General features: G+C 45.7%; 2 protein-coding genes across 2 annotated transcripts in view; one reads left to right on the top strand and one right to left on the bottom strand.

Moving 5' to 3' along the window:
- Window positions 1-17,500, bottom strand: part of LOC135532479 (zinc finger protein 436-like) — a 781,678-nt gene that overhangs the window by 427,776 nt on the left and 336,402 nt on the right. The gene's annotated exons all lie outside the window — the stretch shown is intronic.
- LOC135532795 (protein sidekick-1-like) overlaps window positions 1-17,500 on the top strand; it is a 346,541-nt gene that overhangs the window by 105,175 nt on the left and 223,866 nt on the right. Inside the window, exons 3-4 of the mRNA XM_064960236.1 lie at window positions 6,160-6,266; window positions 7,002-7,149. Coding sequence (XP_064816308.1) covers window positions 6,160-6,266; window positions 7,002-7,149 — 255 coding nt within the window. The remainder of the gene's footprint in view (window positions 1-6,159; window positions 6,267-7,001; window positions 7,150-17,500) is intronic.

The raw sequence follows: 17,500 nt of genomic DNA, 5'->3' as shown, positions 1-17,500 counted from the left end.
TTGACAATGTTAGAATAGAGTCAGTTTGACAATGTTAGAATAGAGTTAGTTAGATAATGTTAGGATAGAGTTAGTTTGACAATGTTAGAATATAGTTAGTTAGATAATGTTAGGATAGAGTTAGTTTGACAATGTTAGGATAGAGTCAGTTTGACAATGTTAGAATATATATTAGTTAGATAATGTTAGGATAGAGTTAGCTTGACAATGTTAGAATAGAGTCAGTTTGACAATGTTAGAATAGAGTTAGTTAGACAATGTTAGGATAGAGTTAGTTTGACAATGTTAGGATAGAGTTAGTTAGATAATGTTAGGATAGAGTTAGTTAGATAATGTTAGGATAGAGTTAGTTAGATACTGTTAGGATAGAGTTAGTTTGACGATGTTAGAATAGAGTTAGTTAGATAATGTTAGGATAGAGTTAGTTTGACAATGTTAGGATAGAGTCAGTTTGACAATGTTAGAATATATATTAGTTAGATAATGTTAGGATAGAGTTAGCTTGACAATGTTAGAATAGAGTCAGTTTGACAATGTTAGAATAGAGTTAGTTAGACAATGTTAGGATAGAGTTAGTTTGACAATGTTAGGATAGAGTTAGTTAGATAATGTTAGGATAGAGTTAGTTAGATAATGTTAGGATAGAGTTAGTTAGATAATGTTAGGATAGAGTTAGTTTGACGATGTTAGAATAGAGTTAGTTAGATAATGTTAGGATAGAGTTAGTTTGACAATGTTAGGATAGAGTCAGTTTGACAATGTTAGAATATATATTAGTTAGATAATGTTAGGATAGAGTTAGCTTGACAATGTTAGAATAGAGTCAGTTTGACAATGTTAGAATAGAGTTAGTTAGACAATGTTAGGATAGAGTTAGTTTGACAATGTTAGGATAGAGTTAGTTAGATAATGTTAGGATAGAGTTAGTTAGATAATGTTAGGATAGAGTTAGTTAGATAATGTTAGGATAGAGTTAGTTTGACGATGTTAGAATAGAGTTAGTTAGATAATGTTAGGATAGGATTGACCATGTGTGAACGTATGGCCACAACAGCCCATTTCAACAGCAGATTATGGCTGTAATGATTGTAATGCCGTTTCTCCAGTGATGCTCCAGTCTGAAGCTGATACGTCACTGTGTCTGTTGTTGACAACATCACAAGGACACGCTGGCTGGAATGTTTGGCTGTGTGTCTGTTTGGCCGTGTGTCTGTGTGTTTGGCCGTGTGTCTGTGTGTGTGTTTGTTGGTGTGTGTTTGTTTGTGTGTTTGTTGGTGTGTGTGTACGTGTGTTTGTGTGTGTGTTTGTTGGTGTGTGTGTGTGTGTGTGTTTGTTTGTGTGTGTGCGTGCGTTTGTTGGTGTGTATGTGTGTGTGTGTTTGTTGGTGTGTGTGTTTGTTGGTGTGTGTTTGTTGGTGTGTGTGTGTGTGTGTGTGTGTGTGTGTGTGTTTGCTGATGTGTGTGTTTGTTGGTGTGTGTGTGTGTGTGTTAGTTGGTGTGTTTCTGTGTGTTTGTTGGTGTGTGTGTTTGTTGGTGTGTGTGTGTGTTTGTTGGTGTGTGTGTGTGTGTTTGTTGATGTGTGTGTTTGTTGGTGTGTGTGTGTGTGTGTGTGTGTTTGTTTGCGTGTGTTAGTTGGTGTGTTTGTGTGTGTTTGTTGGTGTGTGTGTTTGTTGGTGTGTGTGTGTGTGTTTGTTGGTGTGTGTGTGTGTGTGTGTTTGTTGGTGTGTGTGTTTGTTGGTGTGTGTGTTTGTGTGTTTGTTGGTGTGTGTGTTTGTGTGTTTGTTGGTGTGTGTGTGTGTTTGTTGGTGTGTGTGTGTGTTTGTTGGTGTGTGTGTGTGTGTTTGTTGGTGTGTGTGTGTGTGTGTGTCTGTTGGTGTGTGTTTTGTGTTCCATCCAGGTTGGGTGTAATGGGGTTTTAATGGGCAACCTGGCATCGGGCAGTAGACACACACACACGTACACACCTCCACCTCCCCATCTGTCCCTCTTTAGGAGTACAGTTCACACATTCTCTCCTCTTCCTCTCTCCTCTTCCTCTCTTCTCTTTCTCTCTGTGTCTGTCTCCTCCAAGGTCACATCATCCTTCCAGTCTGTTTCACCCATTTTTCTCTCTCTCAATTCAATTCCAACACCCAGTCCGCTCTCTCTCTCTCTCTCTAGGTATGTTATCCCAGAGGTAATGACACTGGGGTGTTTCACCCAGTCCTCTCTCTCTCTCTAGGTATGTTATCCCAGAGGTAACGACACTGTGGTGTTTCACACAGTCCTCTCTCTCTCTAGGTATGTTATCCCAGAGGTAACGACACTGGGGTGTTTCACCCAGTCCTCTCTCTCTCTCTAGGTATGTTATCCCAGAGGTAACGACACTGGGGTGTTTCACACAGTCCTCTCTCTCTCTAGGTATGTTATCCCAGAGGTAATTACACTGTGGTGTTTCACCCAGTCCTCTCTCTCTCTAGGTATGTTATCCCAGAGGTAATGACACTGGGGTGTTTCACACAGTCCTCTCTCTAGGTATGTTATCCCAGAGGTAATGACACACTGGGGTGTTTCACCCAGTCCTCTCTCTCTCTAGGTATGTTATCCCAGAGGTAATGACACTGGGGTGTTTCACACAGTCCTCTCTCTAGGTATGTTATCCCAGAGGTAATGACACACTGTGGTGTTTCACCCAGTCCTCTCTCTCTCTAGGTATGTTATCCCAGAGGTAATGACACTGGGGTGTTTCACACAGTCCTCTCTCTAGGTATGTTATCCCAGAGGTAACGACACTGGGGTGTTTCACCCAGTCCTTTCTCTCTCTAGGTATGTTATCCCAGAGGTAACAACACTGGGGTGTTTCACACAGTCCTCTCTCTCTCTAGGTATGTTATCCCAGAGGTAATGACACACTGTGGTGTTTCACCCAGTCCTCTCTCTCTCTAGGTATGTTATCCCAGAGGTAATGACACTGGGGTGTTTCACACAGTCCTCTTTCTCTCTAGGTATGTTATCCCAGAGGTAATGACACTGTGGTGTTTCACCCAGTCCTCTCTCTCTCTAGGTATGTTATCCCAGAGGTAACGACACTGGGGTGTTTCACACAGTCCTCTCTCTCTCTAGGTATGTTATCCCAGAGGTAATGACACTGGGGTGTTTCACACAGTCCTCTCTCTAGGTATGTTATCCCAGAGGTAACGACACTGGGGTGTTTCACCCAGTCCTTTCTCTCTCTAGGTATGTTATCCCAGAGGTAACGACACTGGGGTGTTTCACACAGTCCTCTCTCTCTCTAGGTATGTTATCCCAGAGGTAATGACACACTGGGGTGTTTCACACAGTCCTCTCTCTAGGTATGTTATCCCAGAGGTAATGACACACTGGGGTGTTTCACCCAGTCCTCTCTCTCTCTAGGTATGTTATCCCAGAGGTAATGACACTGGGGTGTTTCACACAGTCCTCTCTCTCTCTAGGTATGTTATCCCAGAGGTAATGACACTGGGGTGTTTCACCCAGTCCTCTCTCTCTCTAGGTATGTTATCCCAGAGGTAATGACACTGGGGTGTTTCACACAGTCCTCTCTCTCTCTAGGTATGTTATCCCAGAGGTAATGACACTGGGGTGTTTCACCCAGTCCTCTCTCTCTCTAGGTATGTTATCCCAGAGGTAATGACACTGGGGTGTTTCACACAGTCCTCTCTCTCTCTAGGTATGTTATCCCAGAGGTAACGACACTGTGGTGTTTCACCCAGTCCTCTCTCTCTCTAGGTATGTTATCCCAGAGGTAATGACACTGGGGTGTTTCACACAGTCCTCTCTCTCTCTAGGTATGTTATCCCAGAGGTAACGACACTGGGGTGTTTCACACAGTCCTCTCTCTCTAGGTATGTTATCCCAGAGGTAACGACACTGGGGTGTTTCACACAGTCCTCTCTCTCTCTCTAGGTATGTTATCCCAGAGGTAACGACACTGGGGTGTTTCACACAGTCCTCTCTCTCTCTAGGTATGTTATCCCAGAGGTAACGACACTGGGGTGTTTCACACAGTCCTCTCTCTCTCTAGGTATGTTATCCCAGAGGTAACGACACTGGGGTGTTTCACACAGTCCCCTCTCTCTAGGTATGTTATCCCAGAGGTAATGACACTGGGGTGTTTCACACAGTCCTCTCTCTCTCTAGGTATGTTATCCCAGAGGTAACGACACTGGGGTGTTTCACACAGTCCCCTCTCTCTAGGTATGTTATCCCAGAGGTAACGACACTGGGGTGTTTCACACAGTCCTCTCTCTCTCTAGGTATGTTATCCCAGAGGTAATGACACTGGGGTGTTTCACACAGTCCTCTCTCTCTCTAGGTATGTTATCCCAGAGGTAACGACACTGGGGTGTTTCACACAGTCCTCTCTCTCTCTCTCTAGGTATGTTATCCCAGAGGTAATGACACTGGGGTGTTTCACACAGTCCTCTCTCTCTCTAGGTATGTTATCCCAGAGGTAACGACACTGGGGTGTTTCACACAGTCCCCTCTCTCTAGGTATGTTATCCCAGAGGTAATGACACTGGGGTGTTTCACACAGTCCTCTCTCTCTCTAGGTATGTTATCCCAGAGGTAACGACACTGGGGTGTTTCACACAGTCCCCTCTCTCTAGGTATGTTATCCCAGAGGTAACGACACTGGGGTGTTTCACACAGTCCTCTCTCTCTCTAGGTATGTTATCCCAGAGGTAACGACACTGGGGTGTTTCACACAGTCCTCTCTCTCTCTAGGTATGTTATCCCAGAGGTAACGACACTGGGGTGTTTCACACAGTCCTCTCTCTCTCTAGGTATGTTATCCCAGAGGTAACGACACTGGGGTGTTTCACACAGTCCCCTCTCTCTAGGTATGTTATCCCAGAGGTAATGACACTGGGGTGTTTCACACAGTCCTCTCTCTCTCTAGGTATGTTATCCCAGAGGTAACGACACTGGGGTGTTTCACACAGTCCCCTCTCTCTAGGTATGTTATCCCAGAGGTAACGACACTGGGGTGTTTCACACAGTCCTCTCTCTCTCTAGGTATGTTATCCCAGAGGTAATGACACTGGGGTGTTTCACCCAGTCCTCTCTCTCTCTAGGTATGTTATCCCAGAGGTAACGACACTGGGGTGTTTCACACAGTCCTCTCTCTCTCTAGGTATGTTATCCCAGAGGTAACGACACTGGGGTGTTTCACACAGTCCTCTCTCTCTCTCTAGGTATGTTATCCCAGAGGTAATGACACTGGGGTGTTTCACACAGTCCTCTCTCTCTCTAGGTATGTTATCCCAGAGTTAACGACACTGGGGTGTTTCACACAGTCCTCTCTCTCTCTCTAGGTATGTTATCCCAGAGGTAATGACACTGGGGTGTTTCACACAGTCCTCTCTCTCTCTAGGTATGTTATCCCAGAGGTAACGACACGGGGGTGTTTCACACAGTCCCCTCTCTCTAGGTATGTTATCCCAGAGGTAACGACACTGGGGTGTTTCACACAGTCCTCTTTCTCTCTAGGTATGTTATCCCAGAGGTAACGACACTGGGGTGTTTCACACAGTCCTCTCTCTCTCTAGGTATGTTATCCCAGAGGTAATGACACTGGGGTGTTTCACACAGTCCTCTCTCTCTCTAGGTATGTTATCCCAGAGGTAACGACACGGGGGTGTTTCACACAGTCCCCTCTCTCTAGGTATGTTATCCCAGAGGTAACGACACTGGGGTGTTTCACACAGTCCTCTTTCTCTCTAGGTATGTTATCCCAGAGGTAACGACACTGGGGTGTTTCACACAGTCCTCTCTCTCTCTAGGTATGTTATCCCAGAGGTAATGACACTGGGGTGTTTCACACAGTCCTCTCTCTCTCTAGGTTTGTTATCCCAGAGGTAATGACACTGGGGTGTTTCACACAGTCCTCTCTCTCTCTAGGTTTGTTATCCCAGAGGTAACGACACTGGGGTGTTTCACACAGTCCTCTCTCTCTCTAGGTTTGTTATCCCAGAGGTAATGACACTGGGGTGTTTCACACAGTCCTCTCTCTCTCTAGGTTTGTTATCCCAGAGGTAACGACACTGGGGTGTTTCACACAGTCCTCTCTCTCTCTAGGTATGTTATCCCAGAGGTAACGACACTGGGGTGTTTCACACAGTCCTCTCTCTCTCTCTAGGTATGTTATCCCAGAGGTCCAGAGGTCAGATGCTGGGTTGTATCAGTGTGTGGTCAGGAACAGGATGGGAGCCCTGTTACAGAGGAGAGCTGAGGTGCAGGTCGCCTGTAAGTACACACACACCTCTCTCTCTCTTTATCTCTCTCTCTCTTTATCCCTCTCTCTCTTTATCTCTCTCTCTCTTTATCTCTCTCTCCCTTTATCTCTCTCTCCCTTTATCTCTCTCTCTATCCCTCTCTCTCTTTATCTCTCTCTCTCTTTATCTCTCTCTCCCTTTGTCTCTCTCTCTATCCCTCTCTCTCTTTATCTCTCTCTCTATCCCTCTCTCTCTTTATCCCTCTCTCCCTTTATCTCTCTCTCTCTCTTTATCTCTCTCTCTATCCCTCTCTCTCTCTGTATCTCTCTCTTTCTCTCTCTCTCTCTCTCTATCTTTCTCTTTATCCCTCTCTCTCTTTATCTCTCTCTCTCTTTATCTCTTCATCTCCCTCCCTCTCTCTATGTCTCTGTGCCTCTCTCCCTCTCTCTCTGTGTGTCTCTCTCCCTCTCTCTCTCTGTGTCTCTCTCCCTCTCTCTCTCTGTGTCTCTCTCCCTCTGTCTCTCTCCCTCTCTCTCTCTCCCTCTCTCCCCCCATCTCCCTCTCTTTATCTCTCTATTTCTCCATCTCCCTCTCATTATCTCCCTCTCTCTCTCTCTCTCTCTCACACACACTCTCCATCTCCCTCTCATTATCTCCCTCTCTCTCTCTCTCTCTCTCTCACTCTCCATCTCTCTCTCATTATCTCCCTCCCTCTCTCTTTCACTCTCTTTCTCTCCCTAATGTCTCTCGTTCTCTCTCTCTCTAGTCATGGGTAACTTTTCTGGTGAAGAGCAGCGTCGTACGGTCAGTGTTGGTCGAGCTGCAGTCCTGAACACTCCAACCGTCAGCTGCTTCCCGAGACCGCAGGTCACCTGGTACAGAGACGGTCACAAGATAATCCCCAGCAACAGAGTGTGAGTACCGCTGCTAACTCAAACCACAATGTTAATGCTCAAATAGTTAATGCTCAAATAATGGTCAAAACGCTACATTTTCTATTCACCATGTTAGTCAGGTTACAAAAAAAAAACTAACTTAGTGGATGAAGAATCAGAGGTCAACACTTTGTGGTTGGGGTCAAACCTCCTGCAGAGGTTGAAACACAGTGGATGAAGAATCAGAGGTCAACACTTTGTGGTTGGGGTCAAACCAGAGGTTGAAACACAGTGGATGTAGACAGACATTTCTTTGGTCTGAATGTGATTCAGTAACATCTTGTCAGTGGCAGGGGTTTGGGCCATATCCACATTCTAACAGCCAACATAACTTCACTGCAAGGCCAGATAACCCAGTGCTTACATTTATACTGCTATCTCAAAAGGCAACTCACTCCAAGAAGGAGTTGATGGTCTCTGCTGTAACCAAGAAGCTAGAGGGAGTTGATTGTCTCTGCTGTAATCAAGAAGCTAGAGGGAGTTGATTGTCTCTGCTGTAATCAAGAAGCTAGAGGGAGTTGATTGTCTATGTTGTAACCAGGAAGCTAGAGGGAGTTGATTGTCTCTGCTGTAACCAAGAAGCTAGAGGGAGTTGATTGTCTCTGCTGTAATCAATAAGCTAGAGGGAGTTGATTGTCTCTGCTGTAATCAAGAAGCTAGAGGGAGTTGATTGTCTCTGCTGTAATCAAGAAGCGAGAGGGAGTTGATTGTCTCTGCTGTAATCAAGAAGCTAGAGGGAGTTGGTTGTCTCTGCTGTAATCAAGAAGCTAGAGGGAGTTGATTGTCTATGTTGTAACCAGGAAGCTCGAGGGAGTTGATTGTCTCTGCTGTAATCAAGAAGCTAGAGGGAGTTGATTGTCTTTGCTGTAATCAATAAGCTTGAGTGGATTGATTGTCTCTTCTATAACCAAGAAGCAAGAGGGAGTTGATTGTCTCTGCTGTAATCAAAAATGTACATATTTCCATAAATATTTCTTAATGCAATTAATATTTTACAATAGTATGTGCACTATTTGTAAAGCATTTATTTATCAATTATTTAGAATTTATTTATCAAGCATTTATCATTCATTTATCATTTATTTATATTTTATTTATAAAACATGGTTGCACACCTTGCAGGTTGATATGCATATGATGTGTATGCTAAAGGGGATGACCAGCAATGTTCTCTAGTGGGTACTGATATGCTGATAGACCAGCAATGTTCTCTAGTGAGTACTGATCTGCTGATAGACCAGCAATGTTCTCTAGTGGGTACTGATATGCTGATAGACCAGCAATGTTCTCTAGTGGGTACTGATATGCTGATAGACCAGCAATGTTCTCTAGTGGGTACTGATATGCTGATAGACCAGCAATGTTCTCTAGTGGGTACTGATATGCTGATAGACCAGCAAGGTTCTCTAGTGGGTACTGATATGCTGATAGACCAGCAATGTTCTCTAGTGGGTACTGATATGCTGATAGACCAGCAATGTTCTCTAGTGGGTACTGATATTCTGATAGACCAGCAATGTTCTCTAGTGGGTACTGATATTCTGATAGACCAGCAATGTTCTCTAGTGGGTACTGATATGCTGATAGACCAGCAATGTTCTCTAGTGGGTACTGATATGCTGATAGACCAGCAAGGTTCTCTAGTGGGTAATGATATGCTGATAGACCAGCAATGTTCTCTAGTGGGTACTGATATGCTGATAGACCAGCAATGTTCTCTAGTGGGTACTGATATGCTGATAGACCAGCAATGTTCTCTAGTGGGTACTGATATGCTGATAGACCAGCAATGTTCTCTAGTGGGTACTGATATGCTGATAGACCAGCAATGTTCTCTAGTGGGTACTGATATGCTGATAGACCAGCAAGGTTCTCTAGTGGGTACTGATATGCTGATAGACCAGCAATGTTCTCTAGTGGGTACTGATATGGTGATAGACCAGCAATGTTCTCTAGTGGGTACTGATATGCTGATAGACCAGCAATGTTCTCTAGTGGGTACTGATATGCTGATAGACCAGCAATGTTCTCTAGTGGGTACTGATATGCTGATAGACTAGCAATGTTCTCTAGTGGGTACTGATATGCTGATAGACCAGCAATGTTCTCTAGTGGGTACTGATATGCTGATAGACCAGCAATGTTCTTTAGTGGGTACTGATATGCTGATAGACCAGCAATGTTCTCTAGTGGGTACTGATATTCTGATAGACCAGCAATGTTCTCTAGTGGGTACTGATATGCTGATAGACCAGCAATGTTCTCTAGTGGGTACTGATATGCTGATAGACCAGCAATGTTCTCTACTGGGTACTGATATGCTGATAGACCAGCAATGTTCTCTAGTGGTTACTGATATGCTGATAGACCAGCAATGTTCTCTAGTGGGTACTGATATGCTGATAGACCAGCAATGTTCTCTAGTGGGTGCTGATATGCTGATCGACCAGCAATGTTCTCTAGTGAGTACTGATATGCTGATAGACCAGCAATGTTCTCTAGTGGGTACTGATATGCTGATAGACCAGCAATGTTCTCTAGTGGATACTGATATGCTGATAGACCAGCAATGTTCTCTAGTGGGTACTGATATGCTGATAGACCAGCAATGTTCTCTAGTGGGTACTGAAATGCTGACAGACCAGCAATGTTCTCTAGTGGGTACTGAAATGCTGATAGACCAGCAATGTTCTCTAGTGGGTACTGATATGCTGATAGACCAGCAATGTTCTCTAGTGGGTACTGAAATGCTGATAGACCAGCAATGTTCTCTACTGGGTACTGATATGCTGATAGACCAGCAATGTTCTCTAGTGGGTACTGATATGCTGATAGACCAGCAATGTTCTCTAGTGGGTACTGATATGCTGATAGACCAGCAATGTTCTCTAGTGGGTACTGATATGCTGATAGACCAGCAATGTTCTCTAGTGGGTACTGATATGCTGATAGACCAGCAATGTTCTCTAGTGGGTACTGATATGCTGATAGACCAGCAATGTTCTTTAGTGGGTACTGATATGCTGATAGACCAGCAATGTTCTCTAGTGGGTACTGATATTCTGATAGACCAGCAATGTTCTCTAGTGGGTACTGATATGCTGATAGACCAGCAATGTTCTCTAGTGGGTACTGATATGCTGATAGACCAGCAATGTTCTCTAGTGGGTACTGATATGCTGATAGACCAGCAATGTTCTCTAGTGGTTACTGATATGCTGATAGACCAGCAATGTTCTCTAGTGGGTACTGATATGCTGATAGACCAGCAATGTTCTCTAGTGGGTGCTGATATGCTGATCGACCAGCAATGTTCTCTAGTGAGTACTGATATGCTGATAGACCAGCAATGTTCTCTAGTGGGTACTGATATGCTGATAGACCAGCAATGTTCTCTAGTGGATACTGATATGCTGATAGACCAGCAATGTTCTCTAGTGGGTACTGATATGCTGATAGACCAGCAATGTTCTCTAGTGGGTACTGAAATGCTGACAGACCAGCAATGTTCTCTAGTGGGTACTAAAATGCTGATAGACCAGCAATGTTCTCTAGTGGGTACTGATATGCTGATAGACCAGCAATGTTCTCTAGTGGGTACTGATATGCTGATAGACCAGCAATGTTCTCTAGTGGGTACTGAAATGCTGATAGACCAGCAATGTTCTCTACTGGGTACTGATATGCTGATAGACCAGCAATGTTCTCTAGTGGGTACTGATATGCTGATAGACCAGCAATGTTCTCTAGTGGGTACTGATATGCTGATAGACCAGCAATGTTCTCTAGTGGATACTGATATGCTGATAGACCAGCAATGTTCTCTAGTGGGTACTGATATGCTGATAGACCAGCAATGTTCTCTAGTGGGTACTGAAATGCTGACAGACCAGCAATGTTCTCTAGTGGGTACTGAAATGCTGATAGACCAGCAATGTTCTCTAGTGGGTACTGATATGCTGATAGACCAGCAATGTTCTCTAGTGGGTACTGATATGCTGATAGACCAGCAATGTTCTCTAGTGGGTACTGAAATGCTGATAGACCAGCAATGTTCTCTAGTGGGTACTGATATGCTGATAGACCAGCAATGTTCTCTAGTGGGTACTGATATGCTGATAGACCAGCAATGTTCTCTAGTGGGTACTGATATGCTGATAGACCAGCAATGTTCTCTAGTGGGTACTGATATGCTGATAGACCAGCAATGTTCTCTAGTGGGTACTGATATGCTGATAGACCAGCAATGTTCTCTAGTGGGTGCTGATATGCTGATAGACCAGCAATGTTCTCTAGTGGGTACTGATATGCTGATAGACCAGCAATGTTCTCTAGTGGGTACTGATATGCTGATAGACCAGCAATGTTCTCTAGTGGGTACTGATATGCTGATAGACCAGCAAGGTTCTCTAGTGGGTACTGATATGCTGATAGACCAGCAATGTTCTCTAGTGGGTACTGATATGCTGATAGACCAGCAATGTTCTCTAGTGGGTACTGATATTCTGATAGACCAGCAATGTTCTCTAGTGGGTACTGATATTCTGATAGACCAGCAATGTTCTCTAGTGGGTACTGATATGCTGATAGACCAGCAATGTTCTCTAGTGGGTACTGATATGCTGATAGACCAGCAAGGTTCTCTAGTGGGTAATGATATGCTGATAGACCAGCAATGTTCTCTAGTGGGTACTGATATGCTGATAGACCAGCAATGTTCTCTAGTGGGTACTGATATGCTGATAGACCAGCAATGTTCTCTAGTGGGTACTGATATGCTGATAGACCAGCAATGTTCTCTAGTGGGTACTGATATGCTGATAGACCAGCAATGTTCTCTAGTGGGTACTGATATGCTGATAGACCAGCAAGGTTCTCTAGTGGGTACTGATATGGTGATAGACCAGCAATGTTCTCTAGTGGGTACTGATATGGTGATAGACCAGCAATGTTCTCTAGTGGGTACTGATATGCTGATAGACCAGCAATGTTCTCTAGTGGGTACTGATATGCTGATAGACCAGCAATGTTCTCTAGTGGGTACTGATATGCTGATAGACCAGCAATGTTCTCTAGTGGGTACTGATATGCTGATAGACCAGCAATGTTCTCTACTGGGTACTGATATGCTGATAGACCAGCAATGTTCTCTAGTGGGTACTGATATGCTGATAGACCAGCAATGTTCTCTAGTGGGTACTGATATGCTGATAGACCAGCAATGTTCTCTAGTGGGTACTGATATGCTGATAGACCAGCAATGTTCTCTAGTGGGTACTGAAATGCTGATAGACCAGCAATGTTCTCTAGTGGGTACTGATATTCTGATAGACCAGCAATGTTCTCTAGTGGGTACTGATATGCCGATCAGCGGTCAAAATCTACAACTTCAAAACCTCCGACAGTCAATCAGTGACTAAAATCACAATCCATCTTCTCCATTGAAGCTGTTCCTTGTGCTGTGTGTGTGTGTGTGTGTGTGTGTGTGTGTGTTTTGACACTGTTTGTGATTCTCCCAGAAAAGAACAATTTACACCTTTCTTCTTCACACCTTCACTTGTCTTAACACGACCTGCCTCTCTCTCTCTCTTTCCCCCTCCACTCTCTCTCTCTCTTTCCCCCTCCACTCTCTCTCTCTCTTTCCCCCTCCACTCTCTCTCTCTCTTTCCCCCTCCACTCTCTCTCTCTCTTTCCCCCTCCACTCTCTCTCTCTCTCTTTCCCCCTCCACTCTCTCTCTCTCTTTCCCCCTCCACTCTCTCTCTCTCTCTCTTTCTCTCTCTTTCTCTCTCTCTCTCAATTCAATTCAAGGGCTTTATTGGCATGGGAAACATGTGTTAACATTGCCAAAGGAAGTGAGGTAGATATTATACAAAAGTGAAATCAACAATAAAAATGTCTCTCTCACTCTCTCCCTCCCTCGTTCTCTCTCCCTCTCTCTCTCTCCCTCTCTCTCGTTCTCTCTCCCTCTCTCTCTCTCTCCCTCTCTCCCTCGTTCTCTCTCCCTCGTTCTCTTTCACCCTTGTGTGTTGGTACAGAGTTATGGGAATTCATTCCTCTTCATTTGTCCAAAACTGTTTTAACATTCAGACATGCAAGTGATTCATTACTCACTCGCATGTCTGAATGTCTCACTGAGACCCCCTCAGATAGTCTCTCACTGAGACCCCCTCAGATAGTCTCTCACTGAGACCCTCTCAGATAGTCTCTCACTGAGAGTCTCTCACTGAGACCCCCTCAGTCTCTCACTGAGACCCCCTCAGTCTCTCACTGAGACCCCCTCAGTCTCTCACTGAGACCCCCTCAGATAGTCTCTCTCTGAGACCCCCTCAGATAGTCTCTCTCTGAGACCCCCTCAGATAGTCTCTCTCTGAGACCCCCTCAGATAGTTTGAGTGAGAGAGAGAGAGAGAGAGATTCATTATTCAAAGAAATAACAAAATGTCTTCCAAATGTTAGATTATTAAACCCAGATGAAAAACTAAAAATAATCAGTAAAGTGGGCGAAAGAGCAACAGCTCCTCTTGTCGACAAATATGTATTTGGAAGAGCCTGAGGGACATTGAATAGTTACATCTGATACAGTACATAGTGTCAGAGCCCTGGCATTACTATCTAGCAGGTCATAGTGTCAGAGCCCTGGCATTACTATCTAGCAGGACATAGTGTCAGAGCCCTGGCATTCCTATCTAGCAAGACATAGTGTCAGTGCCCTGGCATTACTATCTAGCAGGACATAGTGTCAGAGCCCTGGCATTCCTATCTAGCAGGACATAGTGTCAGAGCCCTGGCATTCCTATCTAGCAGGACATAGTGTCAGAGCCCTGGCATTCCTATTTAGCAGGACATGGTGTCAGAGCCCTGGCATTCCTATCTAGCAGGACATAGTGTCAGAGCCCTGGCATTCCTATCTAGCAGGACATGGTGTCAGAGCCCTAGCAGTCCTAGCTGGCAGCAGGACAGTGTCAGAGCCCTAGCATTCCTATCTAGCAGGACATAGTGTCAGAGCCCTGGCATTCCTATCTAGCAGGACATGGTGTCAGAGCCCTAGCAGTCCTAGCTGGCAGCAGGACATAGTGTCAGAGCCCTAGCATTCCTATCTAGCAGGACATAGTGTCAGAGCCCTGGCATTCCTATCTAGCAGGACATGGTGTCAGAGCCTTAGCAGTCCTAGCTGGCAGCAGGACAGTGTCAGAGCCCTAGAATTCCTATCTAGCAGGACATGGTGTCAGAGCCCTAGCAGTCCAAGCTGGCAGCAGGACATAGTGTCAGAGCCCTAGCAGTCCAAGCTGGCAGCAGGACATAGTGTCAGAGCCCTGGCATTCCTATCTAGCAGGACATGGTGTCAGAGCCCTAGCAGTCCAAGCTGGCAGCAGGACATAGTGTCAGAGCCCTAGCAGTCCAAGCTGGCATCAGGACATAGTGTCAGAGCCCTGGCATTCCTATCTAGCAGGACATGGTGTCAGAGCCCTAGCAGTCCAAGCTGGCAGCAGGACATAGTGTCAGAGCCCTAGCAGTCCAAGCTGGCAGCAGGACTTAGTGTCAGAGCCCTAGCATTCCTATCTAGCAGGACATAGTGTCAGAGCCCTAGCATTCCTATCTAGCAGGACATAGTGTCAGAGCCCTAGCAGTCCTAGCTGGCAGCAGGACATAGTGTCAGAGCCCTAGCATTCCTATCTAGCAGGACATGGTGTCAGAGCCCTAGCAGTCCTAGCTGGCAGCAGGACATAGTGTCAGAGCCCTCGCATTCCTATCTAGCAGGACATAGTGTCAGAGCCCTAACAGTCCAAGCTGGCAGCAGGACATAGTGTCAGAGCCCTAGCATTCCTATCTCGCAGGACATAGTGTCAGAGCCCTAGCAGTCCAAGCTGGCAGCAGGACACAGTGTCAGAGCCCTAGCATTCCTATCTAGCAGGACATAGTGTCAGAGCCCTAGCAGTCCTAGCTGGCAGCAGGACAGTGTCAGAGCCCTAGCATTCCTATCTAGCAGGACATAGTGTCAGAGCCCTAGCAGTCCTAGCTGGCAGCAGGACATAGTGTCAGAGCCTTAGCATTCCTATCTAGCAGGACATAGTGTCAGAGCCCTAGCAGTCCTAACTAGAAGCAGGACATAGTGTCAGAGCCCTAGCAGTCCTAGCTAGCAGGACATAGTGTCAGAGCCCTAGCAGTCCTAACGAGAAGCAAGACATAGTGTCAGAGCCCTAGCAGTCCTAACTAGAAGCAGGACATTGTGTCAGATCCCTAGCAGTCCTAGCTAGCAGGACATAGTGTCATAGCCCTAGCAGTCATAGCAGGCAGCAGGACATAGTGTCAGAGCCCTAGCAGTCATAGCTAGCAGGACATAGTGTCAGTGCCCTAGCAGTCCTAGCTAGCAGCAGGACATGGTGTCAGAGCCCTAGCAGTCCTCGCTAGCAGGTCATAGTGTCAGAGTCCTAGCAGTCCTAGCTAGCAGCATGACATAGTGTCAGAGCCCTAGCAGTCCTCGCTAGCAGGTCATAGTGTCAGAGTCCTAGCAGTCCTAGCTGGCAGCAGGACATAGTGTCAGAGCCCTAGCAGTCCTCGCTAGCAGGTCATAGTGTCAGAGCCCTAGCAGTCCTAACTAGAAGCAAGACATAGTGTCAAAGCCCTAACAGTCCTAGCTAGCAGCAGGACAGTGTCAAAGCCCTAACAGTCCTAGCTAGCAGCAGGACAGTGTCAAAGCCCTAACAGTCCTAGCTGGCAGCAGGACATAGTGTCAGAGCCCTAGCAGTCCTCGCTAGCAGGTCATAGTGTCAGAGCCCTAGCAGTCCTAGCTAGCAGGTCATAGTGTCAGAGCCCTAGCAGTCCTAGCTAGCAGCAGAGTACATTGTGTTATGTGACTTGAATCCAATCTCTTACTGTGTCATCTTTTTAATAATAGAAAAATAAACAAGATAGAAAGGAAGCTTTTCCTTTTGATGACTGCTTGAACTTGCCATTTCTCAAATGTGCCTTCCCCCTTTTTCCTCTCACTCCTTCTCCCTCTCGGCCAGTTAAATGAATTGCTTCTTTGGTCTTTTAATGTAGTGGAAAATAACTGATTGTGTTGATATGGTAACAGGCGGCTCAGCCTTCTTACCCTCTTCCTCTCCTTCAAACCCTCCTCCTCTTCCTCTCCTTCTAACCCTCCTCCTCTTCCTCTCCTTCTAACCCTCCTCCTCTTTCTCTCCTTCTAACCCTCCTCCTCTTCCTCTCCTTCTAACCCTCCTCCTCTTTCTCTCCTTCTAACCCTCCTCCTCTTCCTCTCCTTCTTACCCTCCTCCTCTTTCTCTCCTTCTAACCCTCCTCCTCTTTCTCTCCTTCTAACCCTCCTCCTCTTTCTCTTCTTCTAACCCTCCTCTTCCTCTCCTTCTAACCCTCCTCCTCTTCCTCTCCTTCTAACCCACCTCCTCTTTCTCTCCTTCTAACCCTCCTCCTCTTCCTCTCCTTCTAACCCTCCTCCTCTTTCTCTCCTTCTAACCCTCCTCCTCTTCCTCTCCTTCTAACCCTCCTCCTCTTCCTCTCCTTCTTACCCTCCTCCTCTTTCTCTCCTTCTAACCCTCCTCCTCTTTCTCTCCTTCTAACCCTCCTCCTCTTCCTCTCCTTCTAACCCTCCTCCTCTTTCTCTTCTTCTAACCCTCCTCCTCTTCCTCTCCTTCTAACCCTCCTCCTCTTCCTCTCCTTCTAACCCACCTCCTCTTTCTCTCCTTCTAACCCTCCTCCTCTTCCTCTCCTTCTAACCCTCCTCCTCTTTCCCTCCTTCTAACCCTCCTCCTCTTCCTCTCCTTCTAACCCTCCTCCTCTTCCTCTCCTTCTAACCCTCCTCCTCTTCCTCTCCTTCTAACCCTCCTCCTCTTTCTCTCCTTCTAACCCTCCTCCTCTTCCTCTCCTTCTAACCCTCCTCCTCTTTCTCTCCTTCTAACCCTCCTCCTCTTCCTCTCCTTCTAACCCTCCTCCTCTTTCTCTTCTTCTAACCCTCCTCCTCTTCCTCTCATTCTAACCCTCCTCCTCTTCCTCTCCTTCTCCTTCAATCATTTTCTCTTTGAACTATACTCACTTTGGCACCTTTTTTCTCTATCTATGTCTTGTTGTAAGAGGTGGTGTCTGTCTTGTTGTAAGTGTTGTCTGTCTTGTTGTAGGAGGTGTTGTCTGTCTTGTTGTAGGAGGTGTTATCTGTCTTGTTGTAGGAGGTGTTATCTGTCTTGTTGTAAGAGATGTTGTCTGTCTTGTTGTAGGAGGTGTTGTTTGTCTTGTTGTAGGAGGTGTTCTCTGTCTTGTTGTAAGAGATGTTGTCTTTCTTGTTGTAAGAGATGTTGTCTGTCGTGTTGTAAGAGGT

The sequence above is a fragment of the Oncorhynchus masou genome, chromosome 5 (genome assembly GCF_036934945.1).
Source record: "Oncorhynchus masou masou isolate Uvic2021 chromosome 5, UVic_Omas_1.1, whole genome shotgun sequence".
NCBI lineage: Eukaryota > Metazoa > Chordata > Actinopteri > Salmoniformes > Salmonidae > Oncorhynchus > Oncorhynchus masou.
Note: the sequence above shows the minus strand (reverse complement) of the source record. Positions and strands in the feature narration are given on the sequence as shown.